The sequence below is a fragment of the Calypte anna genome, chromosome 1 (assembly GCF_003957555.1).
Source record: "Calypte anna isolate BGI_N300 chromosome 1, bCalAnn1_v1.p, whole genome shotgun sequence".
NCBI lineage: Eukaryota > Metazoa > Chordata > Aves > Apodiformes > Trochilidae > Calypte > Calypte anna.
The window spans coordinates 107,784,101-107,796,990 of NC_044244.1; the positions used below are offsets into that span (position 1 = coordinate 107,784,101).

General features: G+C 38.2%; 1 protein-coding gene across 1 annotated transcript in view; it reads left to right on the forward strand.

Moving 5' to 3' along the window:
* Positions 1 to 12,890, forward strand: part of DOP1B (DOP1 leucine zipper like protein B) — a 47,224-nt gene that overhangs the window by 18,096 nt on the left and 16,238 nt on the right. Inside the window, exons 8-18 of the mRNA XM_030466417.1 lie at positions 140 to 240; positions 697 to 811; positions 3,942 to 4,062; positions 4,572 to 4,691; positions 5,299 to 5,404; positions 5,810 to 6,001; positions 6,860 to 7,553; positions 9,290 to 9,558; positions 10,358 to 10,510; positions 11,552 to 11,652; positions 12,273 to 12,463. Of these exons, the coding sequence (XP_030322277.1) occupies positions 140 to 240; positions 697 to 811; positions 3,942 to 4,062; positions 4,572 to 4,691; positions 5,299 to 5,404; positions 5,810 to 6,001; positions 6,860 to 7,553; positions 9,290 to 9,558; positions 10,358 to 10,510; positions 11,552 to 11,652; positions 12,273 to 12,463 (2,163 nt within the window). The remainder of the gene's footprint in view (positions 1 to 139; positions 241 to 696; positions 812 to 3,941; positions 4,063 to 4,571; positions 4,692 to 5,298; positions 5,405 to 5,809; positions 6,002 to 6,859; positions 7,554 to 9,289; positions 9,559 to 10,357; positions 10,511 to 11,551; positions 11,653 to 12,272; positions 12,464 to 12,890) is intronic.

Consider the following 12,890-nt stretch of genomic DNA (forward strand, 5'->3'; position numbering starts at 1 on the left):
TGAGGTAGTTTCAAGCAAAGTATTGAAATTACGAAGGTTAAAATGCAGTGGAATTTCAATATATGTATAAATGATGTCAGTGTAGTGCTTTGTACTGTAATGTTTCTCTGTAGCCCTAATGCCTCTGTTTATCTTGCAGGCTCTGATATTAAAGGTGGTACTTTTGCTCCAGACTCAACAGCTTCTGAAGACCATGCTGTTTATTTCTTTGGAAAATATTCTAAAGATCTGTTGGTTGAGGTTGGTTGAGATGTCTTTATGATTCTTTTAAATGTTAGCACAAACTGCATCTAGAATTGTTCTGTGTGCTACCTGGTTTGTTCTTTGCTTTCTATCCCTAAAGATTCCCTAAAGATAACATCCTTTTGGTACTTATATTTTCATCTCTTTTAATGCCTACTGTGCTGTATTTATCCCAATACAAATTTGTGTGCACTTGCCGTACAGGTGGAGTCTAATGAAACCAAAGGGTAGCATCTTTGATGAGCTACCTAAATTACTTAAAAATGCTTCTTTAAATAAGAACCCCTCATGAATATAGATGATGAGATGTCATTGATTTGTCCTCGTTGTATGCAAAAGTGAAGTTCAGGTATAGTTGGTACTAAACAAAATCAAATTTAGAAACACTTCTGGTTTTAATAAAATGCCAGGTTCTCTTCTACATATAATATTATGATGTTTTCTTTTTACTAGAGTCTGATTGAAATTTTACATCAGGAATTCCGGGAGTCTGATACAGAGGAACAGCATCAAGCTTATTTGAAACCCTTCCGTATCCTAATCAGTCTCCTTGACAAACCTGAAATAGGTGATGTTACATGTTGCTTCTGTCTCTACTTTTAACAGCTTTTACAACTTGGGGTTGATCAGCTTTGACAGCAGGACTAAAGACACCCTGCAGAATTCTTCCTAATTCTGTATGCATTGCATATTAACTTGCAGGAATCTGTGTTCCTTGCTTTGGACCTGGTTCAGAACAGTGTTCTGGAGCAAGCAGCCTCTTGAGGTTACCTCTCTCTCTTCCGCAGAGCACTTTCCTCTGTAGCATAGATGTATCCCAGTGAGGATAATGCTCAGAAATGTGATCTGAAAAGCCAGTTTAAAAAAAAAAAAACCCAAACAAATTCTGCCCTAGTCTCAGTAGTCTACTCAATTTGTTCTTTGGAGCTTATTCTTTAAAATACTGTCAGGCTTCCTTCTGTTTGGTCTTACAAGGTGGCTTCTATCTGAAAATCCACCAGTACTACTCTTGTCTGAGTTTGTTTCCAGTGCTCAGCCATGCTTGCAGGCCCTCCTGTACATTTGCAGCAGACTCTCATGGCTGTGTTGCTTTTCCAGACACTGTAGTCCCAGAGGCAGCAAGCCCGTGGTGCTGCTGTTGCTGCTGCTGCTGCTGCTGCCAACGTGGGCAGTAACCACCTCCCTGCAGGTGCTCCAGCTGGAAGTAAACTGTTACAGGTGTGGGGAGGTGGCACGTCCTCTGTCAGAGGCACTGCCAGCTTATGGTGGCTTGAAGCTGCTGTGCTGTAGTTTGAGACTTGGTGACTGAGCTGTGAAGAACTTCCTCCTCTTCCCTGGCTCTCACGTCTCTGTCCTGCTGTGTACGTGAGGCTGCCAGCACTAGAAGGGTGAGGCTCTGCCAGGTCTTATTTTAAAGGGCAAGGTCTCATTTCCACATCAAAAAATTAAGCCAAAGTGACTTGACAAATTTTTAAAGATTTAATAGTATTCTGTAAAAATGTACAGATAAATCTTTGAAATTGTATGTTGTGAATCTGACAGGTATAAGAAGGGCAACCGAGCTGGTGAAGGGTCTGAAGAAGAAGTCCCATGAGAAGCTGAGGGAATTGGGAATGTTTAGTTTGGAGGAGGCTGAGAGGAGACGTTACCTGAAAGGAGATTGTGGGTTGTTGGGTGCTGGCCTCTTCTCTCAAGTGAATAATAACAGGACTAGAAGAAAAGGCCTGAAGTTGCACGAAGGGACATGTACATTAGATATTAGGAAGAATTTCTTTACTGAGAGAGTAGCTAGGCATTGGAACAGAATACCCAGGGAGGTGGTGGAATCACCATTCCTGGAAGTATTTAAAAACTGTGTAGATGAGACACTTCAAGACATGCTCTAGCGGCCATGGTGATACAAATGTGATACAAATTCCTTTCCCTTCCCTTCCTTTTCCTTCTCTCCTCTCCTCTCCTCTCCTCTCCTCTCCTCTCCTCTCCTCTCCTCTCCTCTCCTCTCCTCTCCTCTCCTCTCCTCTCCTCTCCTCTCCTCTCCTCTCCTCTCCTCTCCTCTCCTCTCCTCTCCTCTCCTCTCCTCTCCTCTCCTCTCCTCTCCTCTCCTCTCCTCTTTTCTTCTCTCTTCTTTGAGGGTGATGTTGATGGTTGGACACAGTGATCTTAGAGGTCTTTTTCAACCATGACAATTCTATGAGAAGCCTACAGACTGGTTACTATTTGTAAAGAGCTAATGAAGTCTTACAGACTGCCTGTATCCTTAAGTGTTGTTCTAGGTATCCCTTGGTTGAGAGGGTGATGTTAACATTGGCTAAGCCTTTAGACATAGATTAAAATTCATGTACTGAGACTGAACACTCAAGGGGCAGTAAGTTTTACAGGCTCTTGTATCTGTTGAGCTTGTCATCTTTCATGGGTCAGGAAAGTCTTTTTAAACACATTTTCTGTAAAAGGATTATCTAAACACTGTCAAGAAAAATGAGGATTCTGTATTGCTTATCTAACAAATGAATGCTATCTTTGTAGAACAAGTTGTTTGTTCATAAGGCAGTGGTGGTAATGTTTCCTTCTGCTGGTTTTACCTGAGTTTAGCTGCTTTAAAAAAAAGTAATCTGTATGATCAAGGCCTCCTATATGAAGCATTTTTATTTCCTGACAGAAATCTTCAAGAGACAGTTGACTAAGATTGTTACATTATAAACTTCTTATTAATCTAATTTTGAAAGTAGCTGACAGATACTACCCTATTGTGTGTTTTGTTTGGCTGGCAGTGTTAATCTAAACTACAAGTAAGAGTTATTTAGCTGAACAGCACTATGCAGTTTAATCTTTCTGTTTCAGTCAGCACACAAAATATAACTTCTCAAGTCTTAAGCCAATGTGGCTTTCACTTTTCTTCAGAAATAGATTTTTCTTCAGAAATTAGATTTAATAGATTCCCATTGCAACTTTCTTTTTAAAGGTAGCAAACTAAAACATAACAAGAATCTTTGACCTTTTCTAGTACTCTTGATTGCTTCAACCTTTTTTTTCCATTTTTTAGGCATTTACTGGAATTCTTTATATGCTTCTTTTTATAGTGCTTATTATGTGTTCATCTCTGTAGATAATTTCAGATTAAAAATATGCTGACCCTTGAAAACTGGGTGTGATTGTCAGCACCCGACTTATATTTTCTTCTTAAAACTGCACATAAAAATGCGTACTTTTATAAATATTTAGACATTTGAACACCCTCAATTTACTGATTTTTCAGCTCCTATCCATTAGAGTTTAATCAGAGCTATTGGGATATCTGCTTATGGATTCAGACATGGTGACTATTTTTGGCATATGAACTGCAGATTAGTTATGATTATGCCACTTATTGCATTGTAGATGCCTTACTGAAGTGACTTAGGTTTGATGTAGAACTAGTGCTATTGCTTTCCAAGTATCACTTTTAAATGTTTCTAAAATGGACAACGGGTGGTATTTACTAGTATTTAAAAAATCCCCAAATACCTAACTATATGTTTAATTTTATTTTAAGAGGGAAAAGATGATGTTTCAAAAAGCTGTGTAAGCATTTTCTTCCTACATGGATATTCATGGTTTTTTTAGCCTGGTTGCCCTTAATTTAAGTCTATGCAAGTTTGTAATTGAGCTGCCTAGCAACTACTTTGGTGCAACTACTAGATTAATTTTTCTTTCAACTGCAGGGCCACAGGTTGTTGGGGATTTGTTCCTTGAAGTTATTAGAGCCTTTTATTCCTACTGCAAAGATGCACTTGGTTGTGATCTCAAACTTAGCTACAATCAAAGTGGAAACATACTTGCAAGGTATAACTACAACTTTTCAACTAGGAACTGAAATGGTATAATTTATATTAAACTAGCTTAATGAATTAATCAGTTTGAAGGTTTGGTTTTTAGCAAAATGAGCTATACAGACGATAAGGTTTTTCTGATCTCACTTTCTTCCCACACATTTGATTTCTCTTTGATTAGCAAAGAAGAAAATTAGCACACTGCATATAATTGGAGTTGATAAAATCCAGTTACATTGGCTAAGAATCATTCTAGGTGATAAAGGTGATAAAGGTGATAAAGCCTTTTGACTTTAAAAATTGAAAGTTTGATTTCTTTCATCTGGAAGAAGGATGCTCAAACTAACTATTCCAGAGTGACTTAGTCCTTGATTTAAAATACTCAAGGTCTTTTAGGGTTTGGACAAAGAGGGTGTTGGGTGGGACTTCAGAGTGCATCAGTTAATACTGTGATGTGCATGCTCTTAGAATCTTCACTGACATCTTCTCTTTTTTTTCCTGTTTTTTTTTCCTTTCACACAGTGCAATCAAAGAGAACAAAAATGCTTCAGAAATTGTCAAAACAGTCAATTTGCTGATCACATCCTTAAGCACGGATTTTCTTTGGGTTTACATGACCAAATGTTTCGAAGATTATTTCAGGTGTTTATGTTGTCAAATAATAGTGTTTCTCTTAAAATTGCCATTTAAGAGCTATCTGTGTAAGATTATTAAGTTTACGGAAGCTTTTAAATTCTGGAAGGTACATCAAACATGTTAGAATTAGACAGGTATGTAAGTTGCTTCCTAATATAATTCAAGAATGCAAACTGGTAAGTAATTAGACAGAAACTAGCAACTTGAGAACAAAAGAAATTACTTTCAAAGGGGTAGCTGAAGGAAGAAAATGTTTTGTAGGAGAGGTGGGGAGGACTGTTTTGGAAGAACAAGTGTCTTAAAGAAAAACTATTTTTTTATCTCTAAAGATAAAGATAAGATAAAGATAAGAGAATATTATACTTTAAGTAGCAAAATTGCATAATGAGATTCAATCTGAAAATTAGAAACACTTTAGTATCTCGTATGCAAGCTACGGTTCAGGTGTTTTTGACAGAATGTTTTATCCTGCTGTTTTAGAAGTTCCCTTTTGCTTTGCTGCAGAAAGTCTGGCTGTTCAGTATTTTCATTCTGCTTTTAATTAAGCTTTTTGATTTTAACAAGAATTTTGATGGGAAAAAAAGCTTACATAATAACATTTCTCTCAATCCAGAAGTAAATCTGCACAGATGAGATATCCTCTTGAAAATATTAGCACTCCTCCTACAATTTCAGAGCTCTGCACGCTACTGGTATTTCTTCTTGATGTGATTCCTTTGGTAAGGCAACCTGAATTTACCTGCTTTGAAGTTTTATGAAAATATTCATATTGTGGTTACCTAAATGAAACTGACATAGGCTGATTGACATATGTGTGTATAGTATACTTTTATGTGCTGATTTATACATGGCTTCCCATGCTGTTGCCTATCAATATAAACATTGTTTGCATTTTAATATGTGGTTATTCTATCAAAAGAATGAAAAAATCTACCTTTTGCTTTTTGGGTATATAATTTCCCAGGACTTTTTTGTCTCTTAGTAGCTGGCTGACTGTCATAAGATTTGTAGGGTATGATTCAGTGTACACCATTTGTGAACTGACTTTATCAATCATTGATCTATTATACTAGGCAGCTAAATAATAAATTATACCTATTTTAAACAATGCTTATTTGTTTTAGGAACTCTACTCTGAAGTGCAAACCCAGTATCTTCCCCAGATGCTCAGTTACATGGTGCAGTCTCTCTTGGAAAATATGGAAGTATTAGGTTTACCAGAACTCACTCATGCCTTAAAGACCTGTTTTAAGGTGCTTAGCAAAGTGCAAATGCCTCCTTCCTATTTGGACATTGAGACAGGAAGTGGGAGTGGGGTAAGTGTTTTTAGCTATTCATAGATGTTTAAAATTGTTACTGACATAATTTATTTTAAAATGCTTCTTCTAATCTAAACCTAGATGATAACTGCAGCAATAAAGATATTTGAAATTTACCCTCTTTGGCCTTTCTAGAGCTAACTGATGCCTTCTTGTTCTTACTGGGTATTTAGTTCTGATTTGTTTGAATTATTTGTGATAGTGAAGGAACACAGTCTTGTCTGAAACTGGGGCTATAATCCTACTTCCTTCAAAGAATGGGATCTTAGTGGTTTTGGAAGGCACTCAGCATCATGCAGTTGCTAAAGATTTGAGCTGCCAAATCAAGCCCAGCTCTACAGCTGGTTAAGTCTCAACACTTTCAATTATTATTTTAGTTTAATACAATGGGGTATTATTTGTGTGCAAGAGACCGTGATAGGGAATGAAGAATAGATGGCATAAAACAGACACACAAGAACAGCCTGCCATAGTTTTGCAGTAGAGCAATTACAGCACTGGACTAGAAGTAATCCAATACATGTAATACTGTTCTAGTGGTGAGTTGATTTTAAGGAAATGTTTCAGTTTGCTAAGTATCTGTATCTATGCATCTGCTGGTATTTGATGAGTCAAGGTCTGAGGATTATGCAATAAACACCTAATTTAACACATTTAGGTGTTAAATGCAGTTGAGTTGAACTGCTTACAAATAACTACGTCTCATGGTTTTGTAAAATTAATCTGTACCTGGAACTGTAAAAACAAGGGTGTTCTTTTTCTGTCATCGCTGTTCCCTAGTGCTTGCCACAATTCTGTATAGTTTAAAATTCTCTATACTGTGCCACATTAACCATGCTGACATTCCTCTTTTAGAGCCCAGTGAAACAGGAAGATGTAGATATAACCTTGGAGACTAAGTCTGTGCTGCAGGAGGAGGATGAGACTCCATTCCCTCCTCTGAAGTCAGAAGACAGTGGCATTGGTCTAAGTGCTTCCTCCCCAGAACTCTCTCAGCACTTGGGGGTGCCAGCTGTGATCCTTGAGAGAGATGATGTCTGGAAGAAAGGGGGAAGCATTCAGAAGACTTTGTATTGCATGCAAGAGCTGGTTGCCAAATTTTCCAGTAAATACATTTTTGGGGTCCAGTTTCAAGAAACTAGTAACGAAAGTATCTCAGTAATTAATCTGAGTGGAAGAGAGAAAAAAGAGAATGGCTACAGATTACCTGAAAGCACTAGCAAGAAAAAGAGCCCATGGGAAGCAAAGCAAATCACTGTACCTCAGTTTAAACAAATGCTTTCAGACTTGTTCTCAGTTCGAGGGTCACCATTCAAGAACAAGGGTTCTAATCCTCTTCCTTCTGACCACAACTCTGGTAATAAGAAGGAAAAGGAGGAAGAAGAGTGGGACTTAGAACAAGCGATGCTTATCTTGGGACCCCTTAGAGGTGACTGCAGGGAAGCTTTTGCTGCAGCTTGTCACCTTTTGTTGGATTGTACCACATTCCCAGTCTATCTTTCGGAGGAGGAGATGGAAGAGTTGTATCTCTCGCTGTGTCAGGTTCCTGGTAAGAAATGATTCTTTTACTGGGTAACTTGGGCAAATAGCTGGATGAGCTTAGGTATTTGCAAGATATGTAACCAGGAACAGTAGTAATTTTGACAAGACTTAAGTTGCACCTTAATCAAAGACTTAGCCAAATCAGCATGTTTTGTGTCCTGCAGCTGAGGGGCAATTTTTACCAAGCTTTTTAAAATCACATTCTTTTGAAAGCTTTTACTACAAAAGTTGTAGGTGAGGGGATGAAAAGACCTTCTGGCCTGTAGAGTGTTGTAGCATAGTTCAGGATTTTCAGGAAATCCATCCCTTTCCCCCTGTGTGTCTCAACCCCCAGAAAATCCCAAAAAACAAACAAAGGATGTTTTAGAGGAAGATGGTTATAGATGGGACGCTGAAGCTTTAAACCATAAAAGAAGGCAAACCAACTCTTTCTCTAACTCACACAGTTCAAAGTAGTCCAAGGTAATGAGCTAACATATAACAACAAACTTGTATGATAGTTTAGTAGTGAATGGAGAGATGGGAAACTTGAAAATTGGGATTCCCTTCCTCACCTCACTACAAATTTCTTCTGTCTTCCTCAGAAAAGTGATGATATGCCCATTATTTACATGGGTGAGCTGTCTGCTTGACTTAGACACTTTTGCATTGTAGCCAGACAAACCTCTCTTAGGGAACAGCGCTTCAAGGTCCAACCAGGTGTTCCAGCAGAGACTCACGAGCAATGCTCTAAGCCTATGGCTCTCAGAGTTGACTAGCCCAGATCAGTGCTATTGCTCCAAGAGCAACTGATCTCTCTGCTGGCTTGCTCAGGACTGAGCTGAGCCTGTGACTTAGGTCTCACCTCTTATTGGCCCCCTAATCCTGCTCATGTGCAGTGGGGGCCCGCCCTAATCAGGCACAGGTGGGCTTAACACAAGCTCATGCCACTCCCTGGGAATTAGTGGCACCTGGTTGCCTCATTTCACTACAGCATATTTGCAAATCCTTAGGCGGCTTGCTTTCATAACTGTGTTTCTTTGGAATTTCGTACTAGTATTATAGCAGTTTATTTTCAAAATTCTTCTCAACTGCACATCCTGGAAAATACAGTAAGGGTTAAGGCCAAAAGGACCTCTGATAATTAAGGTCTTGGTTCAGTGTGATACAGAAGTTGTCTGATGTGGAGGAAGAAGATCAATCATTTTGTAGAAGTAGTAAAGCAGTTAAAACATTTGAATTTTAAGTCAGAGTTGTGAACTCATACACATACTGTCTCCTGTAAAGCCTTAATAAAAAACTGTCTATGATTATTCCCTCGGGAGAGAAAAAGATTACTTTACTTGATGTTAGCCATATCAGTTCATTTAATGCTTCATGGTTTCTGAAATGGTACACCTCAATGCTACCTGAAGGAGCATCCTTGAATCAGCAGACCTCTGGTGTTGTTTTTAACAGTGGTAGCTGGAAAACAGCAGCTGTAAGGTTGTTCCAAAAAAACATAAACTTGAAAGCAGAATTCCACTAGCTACTAGTTTACTGGGGTCCTGCAAGAGCTTTCTGTTGTGACAAATAAGGAAAAGATTATAACTTGCTTTGAAGGAAGTCCCTTTTGAAGTAAGGGACTTGATGACAGCACAACAGTTAGATTTGGTCACTCATTTTAGTCTCTTGGTCCTATGACCTTTATTGAAGAATTCTTGGAAATCTGACTATAACCTTGAGATCATGAAAAAAACTTTTTTCTCACTTATCTTTGAGAAGGTTGTGATGGCAGCTTCCCCCTGTGGCTGAAGTCCTTAATGACAATCTGCTGTTGTGTGAATGACTGCTACGTTCAGAACGTATCCATCTTCACACTGCTGGAGGTGATCAACCATTCCCAGTCGCTGGCACTTGTGATAGAAGACAGAATGAAGAGGTACAAAGTGTCTGGCCACAACCCCTTCTTTGGAAAGCTACAGATGGTCACTCTTCCTCCCATTCCTCCTGGAATTCTAAAGATCATCTCGGAGAAAACAGATTTCTACCAGGTGTCAATTTTTCTCTTTTACCCTCTTTTTTTCTCTTTCAGCTACATTGAACCTCTAAGGATCGAGTGTGAAAGCAAATGTTATTTGCATGGATGTTTAGGGCATCATGTTTGTGTTACAAGGACACACTGCCATTTTTTGCTTCCACAAGCATTTGAAAGCAACTGCATTCTTCTTTGTGTGTTTCCCAAAAGCAACAGGTTATTTTCAAATTTCTCTAAATTGGTTTTGTGCCCAGATTCTTAAGGGCTAGGTATAGCTGATAGCTGACTTAAAAGGTTTAGTTTCATTAGCTCCAAAGTTACACTTTAGAGCACCTGCATGCCAATCTTTAAGTTTTCAGATAACAGAAAATGTTAGTGGGTGAATAATAATGAAAACATTCCATCCTCCTTGTTTTTAGTACATATGTATTTCAAGGATGCTTTCTTTCTCCTGTTAATTTACTAGTAGTCGTGTTGGTATAAGAGATAATTCCAATATCTTTTTCTTAATTACTGTGTTACCAATTGCTATGCCTGACATGTATCCAATCTGTTAAGTTTTGACCTAGAAAACAGAAGCAGAAATACTTTTTTATTTTAATTTCTGATACATGTACATTTGAATCACCTATTCTACTGGGGCAGGAAAGTTGCATTCCTTTAGATCTGACTGAATTACCTGAAGTCTTACTCTTTGCTAAACTAAGATGATTTGGTGGAAATCCCTTTTGGTAATCAAGGACATTTATGCAATGTAAAGCTTCTAAGTCATGAAAGAAATGGCTATTATTATTAATTTTTGTTATTTTCTGTAGAGAGTAGCCTGTGTTCTCTGGAATCAGCTAAACAAAGAGACACGGGAGCATCATATTGCCTGTGTGGAACTGTTCTACAGGCTGCACTGCTTGGCACCATCAGCAAATATCTGTGAAGATATTATCTGCCATGCACTTTTGGATCGTGATAAAGTAAGTCCTGTGTTCACTTAAGCCCCTTTATCACTGCAGAGTTCTCCAGTGTTGCCTAGACTGCCTCTAGTTCTCCACCCCACGTCATCATTCCTGTAGTCCCTTTCCCTTCCAAGAGTCCAAAGGACTCTGTCCACACCTTCAGAGTTCTCAGGGACTACTACTATCATGTCAATATTCCTCAACTTAATCCCTGGATACAGGCTCAATCAGTCAGTGCTGAAGCATTCTTAGTTGTAGTCCAAATCATGTAGTAAATAAAGACTTGAAATTTTTGACAGTATTTACAAAATGACCCAGGTCCACCTGTTACTCTAAAATAGTTGTATTTTGTGTTGATTTTGTAGACTAATATTCCAAGCAAAGACTTTTATTATACTTGCAAGTGTATGTCAACATAATGTTTAACCTATATCCACCATAGTATTTAGTTTTCATGATCAGTAAGCTGTATTTTAAGTTACTCAGTTCTTAAATATTTTGCTTAACTAGTTAAATGACAAAATAATTCTTTAATATCTTACAGTATATTTGTGAGAAGTGCCACACACAATAAAACTTAAAACAACCATCTTCAGTTTTCAGTATTTTCATATCTTTGCTCTTGCAATTTTGAAACCTAAAAGTCTGGAAACCTTTTAAAAGCTCTCAAACAAAACTATCAGTAATAAGTACTACCCTAATATGCCAGTGTCGTCCTTTTTGTCATCTAACTTCTAAAGCTCCCTAACACAAAACCAAGACTAAAATGTTTATACACAGGAGTCCTGGTGTACATTTTTGTTGTATTGGTATGTCTTTTTTTTTCCTCCTACAAACACTGTAGCTGTTAAATTTTGGTTGTGTAGCATTTTGTTGTCATCTACTGCAAAAGAGAAAAGTGTTCTGAAATTCCATGAGAAGAATTAACAGTCACAGAACACAGTCACACATAGCACAACAGAACACAGTAACTGTTGTTCTGCTAGAGGTTTAAAAATCACTAAAACTTTACTTGGAGATAAATGCTGAAAAAAATATGTATCTCTTTTCTTTGCAAAGGGAACAAGACTGGAAGCACTGTTCAGATTCTCTGTCATGTGGCATCTGACCAGAGAGATCCAAGGCAGCAGAGTGACTTCTCACAATCGGTCCTTTGATAGGTATTATTTATTACCATTGGCTTGAACTTAAATTTATATATTTAACTGTATCATGCTTTGTTCTTCTTTCTGACATGGGAAAAGGAAAATCTTTCTTGCACTATTACCTTTGCAAATCACTCTGTGTGCACCATGCACTTTCTTGTGTGGAAGAAGCTTTTGTAAAAGTAGAAAGGTCATCATTTCTGAAGAGTAGCTTGCAGACAAGTTTCTGCATAGAAAACAATTTCTTATCTTGGAGTGGATTAGATTTTTTTCCAAAGAATATAAAGCCAGCTACTTATAGAAAAGAAAATAAAAGCTTATTTTATCATCACCTTTGTATAAAATAAGACAAAGCATTGGAAGTCTTTCTAAATAAAACCGTGAAAGAACTTTAAAATATGCTGCTTTTCTAGAATGTGAGTGTATGTATGGCCTCACTTCTACAAACACGTGGACTTGAGCTGAACTGGAAAATGTGCATGATCAAGTTATTGTTAGCTTGAGCCATCAGCTGATGCTTACTTGAACATGCACTATGTCTGTTCCCTGCCACTATTTTGTTGTTTGCATTGTTTTTTGTTTTTTTTTTTTAAGGTATTTCAATTGTGCTTCTTTGTTCTGATTTCTCCACTCAGGTCTCTGTTTGTGGTTCTGGACAGTCTCAACTGTTCAGATGGTGCAATTGGTGCTGCAGCACAGGGCTGGCTGATCCGTGCTCTTTCACTTAATGATGTTGCACGGATTCTTGAACCAGTCCTGCTGCTGCTGCTTCACCCAAAGACACAGCGCACGTCCATCCACTACATCAAACAGAAAAATTCAGCAGGTAAAACTGTTCTTGGACTGAAATTGTAAGTGCTAAAATAGCATACTCCTGAACACCAGCTGAAGGTCATGTCTAAAGTATATTGGCATCCCTTTGAGACAGAGTTGTCTTGTATCAGCTCCATAGGTTCTTCCTCATCTAAGTACTTCTAGTGATGCCTAAAACAAGGTTCAAGAGTAAGTCATGCTACTTAAAGGCCTAATGATAGTTTCTGTTATGGTGGCTGCACCAATAGTGTTGGTTGGAATTTGTCCCTGCTTTGCTCAGGGATATTGTCCCACACTTTTCATTGCCATTCCCAGTTGATCCACACTGCATGTGTGTTCACTGTTCACAGGATCCTTTCGCGAGCAAAACTAGGTCTGCAACTAACTGAAATCCAGGAGCAGTTTGGTGACTGTGTCAGTCCAGGAACTGTACCAGTAGG